Source organism: Vulpes vulpes, chromosome 4 (assembly GCF_048418805.1).
Source record: "Vulpes vulpes isolate BD-2025 chromosome 4, VulVul3, whole genome shotgun sequence".
Lineage (NCBI taxonomy): Eukaryota > Metazoa > Chordata > Mammalia > Carnivora > Canidae > Vulpes > Vulpes vulpes.
In genome coordinates, this window is record NC_132783.1 from 35,937,419 (window position 1) to 35,947,064 (window position 9,646).

General features: G+C 43.3%; 1 protein-coding gene across 2 annotated transcripts in view; it reads right to left on the reverse strand.

Annotated features, from left to right (window-relative positions):
* The window catches only part of SEC24B (SEC24 homolog B, COPII coat complex component), a 97,466-nt gene extending 88,025 nt beyond the window's left edge, over positions 1 to 9,441 (reverse strand). For both annotated transcript variants that reach the window (XM_072755488.1, XM_072755489.1), the window contains exon 1: positions 9,128 to 9,441. In XM_072755488.1, the coding sequence (XP_072611589.1) occupies positions 9,128 to 9,254 (127 nt within the window). In that variant the 5' untranslated portion in view covers positions 9,255 to 9,441. The remainder of the gene's footprint in view (positions 1 to 9,127) is intronic.
* Positions 9,442 to 9,646: the final 205 nt, after the last annotated feature.

Below are 9,646 nucleotides of genomic sequence, written 5' to 3' on the forward strand. Positions count from 1 at the left end.
TGCTACTTTTCTGAAATCCGCTTTTTAAATTAAAAAAAAAATTAAATTCTAAAGTCTAAAGTTTAATTCCTTCAAAACTGCCACCAACTAAAATTTTAGCCCAAAGGTAGCCATGAGTATGAAAAGGCTGAGAATCACTATTCCACAAACAGTTGGGCCATGCCAAATTTTTCTCAAGCCATGTTTGTTCACCTCTGACCCTTCACACAAGCTAAGCTCTTCTTCTCTACCTGGAACCTTCAAAAATTCCCTCTTTTCCCTTTATCTGATCAATTCTTACTCATTCTTCAGATCTCAGTTTAGCTCTTCTAGAAAACATCTGCTAACCCTATAAGTGAATGCCTACTTAATGTTGCATCTACAATATCTTGGACCACAATGATAGCACTTTTCACATGGTATTGTAATCGTCTGATTGCAAATTCTCTAAGTGAAAAACGAGTCTAGTTTGATCTCAGCTTTAATATATTCCTAAAGCTTAGCATAGTGCCTGGGTTATAGAAACCATTCCCACAGTTTTTTGGGGGAAAAAAGGAGCCTAGTAAATAATCATCAAATATTTCTGCATCAGGCATTTCCCTTGTCACGATGTATCAATACGGACTACAGGATAAGTAAAAAGAAGCTCTTAAACAACACTTTAAGAGCTTCCACTACTGAAAGCAATTTATACCCTAGTGTAAGAACAAATATAGAGATCTGAACTTTTTGTGGCATTTTACACATTTTACTCTATCATCTGAAACAAAAGAAAGTAATAATATACTGTATTTCATTACATCTAAGGTGTTTTAATGCTGCTGCTTTTTAAATTTACCAGGCATATTAGCTCCTACTACTGTAATAAATTACCACAAGCATAGTGGCCTAAAACAACACAAATTTACTATTTTCTAGTTCTGTAGGTCAGAAGCCCAAAATCAGTTCACCGGGCTAAGGTCAAAGTGTCATGGGCAGGGATGGTTCCTTCTGAGGCTCCAAGAAGAGAATCCACTTCCTTGTTTTTTTCAGCTTCTAGTGGCCAGCCCTTTTCTCCATCTTCAGAGCACATTAGTCCCACCTCTGCTTCTGTGGTCACATTACTTTGTCTGTTGGCTGACTCCTCCTGACTCTCTCCAACCAGGTCTGTTGTGATTATATTAGGCCCACCTAGATTGAGGATAATATCCCCAACAGTCAGTCGAAGCTGCAAAGGTTTCAAAGATTAGGATGGACACACAATAGGGGGCCATTATTCAGCTCACCACATCAGCCACCAATGGCAGGTTTTCATACAACTATACCATAACTTCTACCACTTCAGCAAAACCAATTTCAAAATCTCACCAAATTCAGAGATTAAAATGTGAAAAACAGAAACAGAATGTCTTAGAATCAATGAAGTAATATGATTACTGCATCCACCAAGTGGCTTAATGTAGTGACTCATAAAAAGAGCATCAACAAATCACTGAAATACAGAAAAATTCAGGCTATATACATACAAGCTCTGAAACATTTCGAAATTCTTAGCTTCAAGTGAGGTATGTCTGTAAGAAATAGGAAACAGATTATTCTAACACATTATCTACTCACTGGTACCAGTCTGACTTGAGAAGTAAACAAAAGATTTTTAATAAATAGGCTATATACCTTTCAATGGAGGTGCTTAGCTGGTCAGCCTGACTCATGTCATATCAGCTAGATACACCTCTGGTTTTCTTTTCTTTTCTTTCTTTCTTTTTTTTTGTAAAGATTTTACTTATTTGTTCATGAGAGACAGAGAGAGAGAGGCAGAGATACAGGCAGAAGGAAAAGCAGGCTCCTCACAGGGAGCCTGACGTGGGACTCAATCCCGGGTCTCCAGGATCATGCCCCAGGATGAAAGCGGTGCTAAACTGCCAAGCAACCCAGGGTGCCGCACTTCTGGTTTTCTATAAACATCTATGCCCTTCCTGACATGACTAAATTATCACAAGGTCTACCCAAAGGCTGTATCTGCCTCAGGGTCATAAATCTCCTTCCAGAAACTAAATTACCAACAAAGGAAAATTGATTCTATTCTTGCTGTATGCAAACCAGACATGAAAATCCAAATTACAAGGTAAATATTTTATGGAATGTTTAGTCACTATACATTTACAACCAAATTAATCATAAGCTCTCTTTAAAATAAATGAATTTCCTCATTCTTTCCCTTGACAGAGAACTAAAATTTTTAATATCAAAAATACTTGCTTCATTAGTCTTTTCCTGAATCAAATATCAATATTTTTTTAAAAGTCAGATTAAAGGTTTTTTTTTTTATTATTATTATCTTAAGAAGAACATCAAGGTCAGCAAAGTACAAGCTCCTCTACAGAGACACAAACTAACTTGGAGAGGCAGAATCAGATATAAGAATGTAATTTATTCATAACTGAACTACCAAGAAATAGGGCAATATGCATTTTAACAATCACTCTTGTTAAAGTTTTAAAATATTTCTGAACCAGTTGGTAAATAGTCACACAGCCCTGACCCTGCTTCCCTGGTATACTGCACAATGCTATTCCCTTGCCCCAGACCTCTAAGACCTCCTCACGATCCAGCAACTAAAAGACTAATGCCTGGCAGTTACAGGCTTACAGAACCCTGCTCTAATGTCAAGGCTGGTATCCATTCAGTCACTAGTATGCAAAGTACAGATTACTATTTTAGATATAGGACCCCTGATAATAAAGTATCAATAATGTCACTAAAACAGAAATTTTTTACAAGCATAAAAAGTATATGACCACCACACCCCTTAAGAAATCTACAACTGGAAACCCTGGTGTTTTTAAAAATGAGGAATTTCTAGAGCACCTGGGCGGCTCAGTTGGTTGAGTGTCTTGACTCTTGATTTCCACTCAGGTCATGATCTCAGGGTCCTGGGATTGAGCCCTATATCAGACTCCCTGCTCAGTGGGGAGTCTGCTTGAGGATTCTCTCTCTCTCTCCCCCTCCCTCTGCCCACCCCCAATCACACACATTCTCTCTCTCAAATACAAAAATCCTAAAAAAAAAAAAAGAAAAAAGAAAGAAAGAAAGAAAGAAAGAGGATTTCCAATCACATCTGGATACCCTGGATTATTATTTTGTAATGAAAGGCTAATAACTATAAAAGTAACTGTCCCAGTCAGACAGAGCCTACAGCCAACAGATTCAGACTGTGCAGCCATTTGGATGAAACCTCACTGCATTAGTCCATTAGTTCTCCTCTCTGGCTGCCATGGTAATGAGTGTTACGAGTAGAGGGACCAAAAGAAAACCGATCCCACTTAACCTATGAGTCAGGTACTTGGCTTTTCTCTACATAATCTAATATGATTCTCACAACAATCCTGTGAAGTATCACTATCCTCATTTTACAGACAAATTCAAATAGTTGGTAAATAGTGAAGCCAGGCATCGCAGGTTCCAAAGCTCATTTCACAATACCTGTTTCTCAGAAATACTAGGAAAAACAAGCAAGTTAGGACTTGGCCACCGGCTAGGCGAGGCATTTTACTACTCCCTCTCACCTCCCTACTTTATCCTGCTTTTCCTTGGTTCCTATTACAAGCAGCTTTCACCATACAATTTTAGAAAACCTAAAACTAATTAAATCCACCTTTCCACAAGCTGGCTAGATGAGGTAGGTGAGCTATTTGAGGGAACCTTCCAAGAGTAGATCTATCTGTTGGAGAGAGGAAGGGCTGGGCAGTGTAAGAAAATAATAAAAAGACGGAAACAGTGATTGAGCCTTAAATACAGGAAAGGACCGGGAGAACTAGCCATACATAGATCCGTTCAGTCTTCAAAAATAATAATATGAAGCCAAGGTCACTTACTCAGTTGAGTGCCTCCTGCCTGCTACCACTGGGAATATAAGGAACAAAACTCACATAGTCTCTGTCAACTGAAGAATTTAGATGTTGGTGTTCTGAAGGAGATGGAATGAAGGGGACTCTCCTTTGTTAAATATCTCATTTTGCTAAGCACCAGGTACTTTAAAAATAGTAACTCATTTAGTATAATTCTCTCAACAATTCTAGAAGGAAGGTATTGTTATTCCCTGAAGCTCAGAGATGTTAAGTAATTACCTCTACAAAACCCAGAACTGTATCAAAGCCGACAACCTTTTCACTAGCCCACACCTTCTGACAGTTCTGGGTATGCTCAGCCTATTGGAAATAGTGGCTTCCCTAAGGCTGAATATAACATGATTTGCTCTAACATGCAGGGCTGACTATGAAGATGCTCTCATTTCTAGGAAAGTCCATTGAAGACCGGCTCAAAAATCTGTTCTCTTTCAATGTCTTTAAGATTCTAATACTTCAGGATTTACAGATAATTAGAAAGATGAAGTTAGTTGAAATACTATAATCTGTGGCAATGAATGGGGTTTACAAAAATTATTACACATATAATTTCAGAAACCTGAGGGGAGGGTGGAGTGGGAATGAAAAGATACTGCAAATAACTAATACAATACATACAGCAATGAAAAATAAAATTTAAGCCCTGATAAAAGACACTTGTTTATATATGGAATGATTTTTAAGATTCTCAAGATATTAATCTGCTTAGAAGGAAATGATGCATCTAAATGGTTACATTATACCATGGCAATATCTTCACCAGAGGACCTGATGCTTCTGCTCAGCTATAAAGGAAGACCAGAAACCTAAGACACAGATGCTGCTCTGATCAAAAGGAACTTAATTCAGACACACTGGGGAGATTTTTATCCTTTTAAATTTTGCATGTGCTCTCAAAGTTGAAGGGTTTCCTTTAACTGACCAGACAGTACTGCTGAGTGGATGGTATGTTTCTATCCTCCATAATGGATCCCAATAATTCCTATTACTAACTCATCTTTCTCTCATTATTGGCAACTAAAATGATAAAACTGTCAGTAGTATCATTCCTGGAAAAGGCATATGGAAGGAAGAAAAATACATTTTCATTTGAAAATGAGTACCATTAGCTTCCTAAAAGTAGAATTAAGCAGCAGTGGTTTACTGTTAAATCAGAGTGCCCCCCCCCCCAAAAAAAAACCTTTTAAAATTAATCCCTTTCAATTGGGAGAAATTTTGGAAATATATTATCATATTGCCAGGATATTATTTCATCCAATCTTCCCTTTTTTGAGGACTGGGCTTTGGAAAGACTCTCAAAAGGCAGAGTAAAAGTTTAAAAATATTCAACTAACATTTCATATGGAAATAAAAATAATTCTAAAAGCTCATATGCTGCTCGTGAAAAACTGAAATAGAGAAATACAAGTACACAAAAGGAAGTTTAAGGGAACTATGTAATAGACTCAAAGAAGTCAAACTGTATCTTCAAATGAGTGGGGAAAAGCATATGAGCAGTTAAACCCAAAAACCAAAAGTGATAATGAAGTCTCAGTTTTCAGCCTATGCCTATTCCCTACCCTTTCCAAAAAAAAAAAAAAAAGACTCTAAAGACTTTCTACATACAGTCTCTTAATAGAAGACTGGACTTGGAATTAGGAACACTGAATTGGCCTTGATTAACAAATGTTTAATGAATACTTGAATGTACATCAGTGACAAGAGAGACAAAACTGCCATCCTCAACAAAGTTTACACAGCAATTGGTGAAAAACACACTTAACCTTTCCGGATCTTGATTTGATCTATAAAATTTGAGAAGTGAACTGTTTTTCAGACTGCACTCCAAAAGCACCTGAACCTCTATTTGTTTTTAAATATTTTATTTATTTATTCATAGAGACAGAGACAGAGAGGCAGAGACACAGGCAGAGGGAGAAGCAGGCATCATACAGAGAGCCTGACGTGGGACTCGATCCAGGGTCTCCAGGATCACGCCCTGGGCTGCAGGCGGCGCTAAACCGCTGCGCCACTGGGGCTGCCCTGAACCTCTATTTAAACCATAACAGCTCTGCTTTTTTTCTGATTTCTCCATCAGTGCTCTATCCACTATTTCCTTTGGAAAAAAATAAATGTTTTTTAAAATGTTGGATAACCACTAAAATAAGTGATCTCTAGATACCATTTCAGTTTAACAATTCTGTCTCCTGTAATGTTACATATGCACACTTCTGACCTGTTTCTTTCTGCCATGTCTGGAATTCCACTGAGACACATGAAAAGGCAAACTATTTCATGTAGGGCTAAAGAATAAACCAATACCCAAGGACTGCTTAATATTTATTATAAATGCCAATACAATGTAGAAAACATAATTTTTTCTAAGATTAGCAAAAAAAAAGGGGGGGGGGGCAGCCCCAGTCGCTGAGCGGTTTAGAGCCGTCTCCAGCCCAGGGCATGATCCTGGAGTCCCAGGATCGAGTCCCATGTCGGGCTCCCTGCATGGAGCCTGCTTCTCTCTCTGCCTGTGTCTCTGCCTCTCTCTCTCTCTCTCTAATAAATAAATAAAATCTTAAAAAAAAAAAAATAGATTGATCTTCTCTACTTAAGCTACTTCCTTCCACAAAAACAATAAAAAATTTGACCCTAGTTCTTTATCCTTTTTGTTTAATTGAGGTATAATTGACATATGCTCTATTAGTTTCCAGTATACAACATAATGACTCAATATTTGTATAAATTACAAAAATGATCACTATAATAAGTCTAGGTAACATCTGTCACCATACATAGTTACAGATTTTTTTTTCCTTGTGATGAGAACTGGTAAAATTTACTCTTAGCCTATTTCTTTATCTTAATTTCCAAATTCCTTAACAATGACATTTAAGGCCTTTCTGCAACCTGACTCCTTTTTAAGTAGTATTCCTTACAGCTTCTGTGCCTTGGGTTCTCCCTATTACCCAGCACACTTCTTGCCTCTTGACAGCTTAGTTTCTAAACATGCCTGCACTTTCACAATTCTGAGACTTTTGTTCATGCTATAAACCTGTCTCAAGATATTCTTGTCCTCTTACTGTTACCCATCAAATCCCTCAAGGTCAGAAGCAACTGGAATGTCAATAAAATAAAGGTGAATTTAGGAGAAAGGCAGGAATTCTATCTTTCTACTAGGCGAATCTTAATTACCTGAATGGCAAACATGCAACAAATGCTGAAATGAATTATGTTAATGTTTATAAACGGTAGAAACAAACATCACCTATATTTGGCTTCTAATGTTCTTACAGATCTAATATCCTCATTACAACTGATATCCTGGCATTTCTTGAGCCTTCACAAAATTTGTAAGGCTAAGATCAGTATTTGCCACTTTTTTTTTTTTAATTTATAAAGAAGGGCATAGTTTTTTGTTTTAAGATTTTATTTATTTATTCATGAGAGACACACACACACACAGAGAGAGAGAGAGAGAGAGAGAGAGGCAGAGACACAGGCAGAGGGAGAAGCAGGCTCCACACAGGGAGCCCGATGTGGGACTCGATCCTGGGTCTCCAGGATCATACCCTGGGCTGAGGCCGGCGCCAAACCGCTAAGCCACCAGGGCTGCCCAGTATTTGCCACTTTAAAAATCATTCACTAACACAATAATGCATACCCAGAAAATCAAGAAAAGACACTTCTTGGAACACTATTAAACATGGGTTTACAATATTCCAAAAGGCTTGAAATCTCTTCTTAAATTGTCACGTGCTAGTTCCTTCACTCACGAAACTGTTTAAAAACAAAACGAAAACGACAATCTGTATTAAGTTTACAAGGACAAAAGCTGCTCAGAAAGTATCTTAATGTGTGCTCGGGACAGGAACACAAAGCCTACAACACTGTTCACATTCACACCCATTAGAGGAAACGACGACTCCTGGAAATAAAGCATTATGGTTGATTCAAAGTATATTGTGCCTAAGACATCACTTTTGTGGAAAAAAAAAAAAACCAAAAAACCAAAAAACTCAACCTCTGATTCTCAGCATAAACTTATGATAAACTTCATGTTTGAAAAGCATCAGCTGTAAAAACCACATACTGGCTGAACTGATTTATATAGCCCAGTGAATTTTCATTAACTGGATAAAAGAGGTCAGTTCAACAATTGTTTGAAAGTACTAGTGTAGCCCTGCTGTCTCACACAGGGCATTTTTCTTAAGCATTCAATCACTGGCGAGGGTTCTCATCCAAGATACTGTTAAGTCTGTAACGTGAGTTCCCCCTTCCCAGGCCCCATCCGTAAACACTCAGATCCCAAGATGAGGTCATAAACGGCCTAGAAATGATCATTTTTCACTTGAACCTCCTGCATTCTGAAAGCCTACGACCGTAGCATGAAAGCGGCTTTCAAGTTGACAGGCTGCGGCCGGCATGAAGGCCTTTTCTCCCCTCGACGCGGGGCCAACTCCGGCAGGCTTTTGTGTTTCAGAAGTGAAGCTGAGGGGGGTGGGGGGTGGGGGTGGGGAAAGACACCCAGATCTAAAGGTATTCGTTTAAATAAAGCCGTTTGACACCTGCTCCCTTTGCAACGCGACCAAGCAAACTTCCAAACGCTAGAGCAGCCGCCGCAGCTGCAATGACAGGTCTCGCAGGCCGAACTGGGTCAGGGTTACGGCCACACTTTATGTTGCATATTTACACCCTTTTGTCTACAAACTTGAGCGCTAACTTAAGTTCCCTTCAAGGCCACGTGCTCGCAGGGCCGCAGAAATCAAAGCAATTCTGCTGCGACCGGGAAGGGCGGCAGCCCCGCAGCCCGAGGGCCACAGCAGCCTTCCCCACACCGCGCACTCCGCGCCGCCTCGGCTTTTCGCCGGCGACAGGGTCGCCCGGGGCAACTCGCCGGCGCCCGGGCCCGGCTTGAGGACCTCTCCACCGAGGCCGGGCCCCGCCTTTGCTGCCTCGCCTACTAACCCCGGGCGCTTTCGGGCCCAGGGTCACGTTACGTAAGCAGCCCCGGCCCCGGCTTCCCCGGGTCGGCCCCCGCCTCCGCGCCAGGGCGCCCCTCCCCCTCCCCTTCCCCTCCCCCGCGGCCCGCGGCCCCCCTCTCAGCCCGGCCCCCCTCGGCGCGGCCTCCGCCCGCGGCCTCCGCCCGGCGCCCCCAACCCGGCAGCCCCCGCCCCAACGCCCCACCCCCCGGCCCGGCCCGGCCCGGCCCGGCGGGTCCTGAGCGCCAGCGCCAGGCTGCCCGCCGCGCTAGGCCCCGCGCCGCGCTGTGCCGGGGCCGCCCGCCTCACCGTTCTGCTGGTGCGGCGCCGGGCCCGGGCCTGCGGGCGCCGCGGCTCCTGAGGCGCTGGCTCCGCCGAGCTTGGGCGGGATCCGGGCGCTGGCGGCCGGATGAGGGGACTCGGCGGGGGCCGACATGACGGCGCTGCTGGCGGCGGCGGCGGCGGCGGCGGCGGCGGCGGCGGCGGCGGCGGCGGCGGCTCCGCTCCGGGGAGGTGGGCGGAGGGAAGGGAAGGCGGGGCCCGAGAGGCGAAAGGAAGAGGAAGGAACGCGCCCGGCGTCACCGAGGGAGTCGCCCGGGACTGCGGTCGGGCTGCCGGCGCTGCCCCGCGGAGCCTCGCTCGGCCGCCAGGCCCCCGGCCCCCGGCCCCCGGCCCACCGCGCCCGGCCCGGCCCGGCCCTGCCCTGCTGCGCGCCCCGAGCCCCGAGCCCCGAGCCCCGAGCGCGCGCCTCCGGCCTGGGGTCGGTCCTCGCGCCGCGGGCCTGGGGCCGTCGCCGCCACGCCCCCTGCAGGCCGCCGCGGCGCCCGG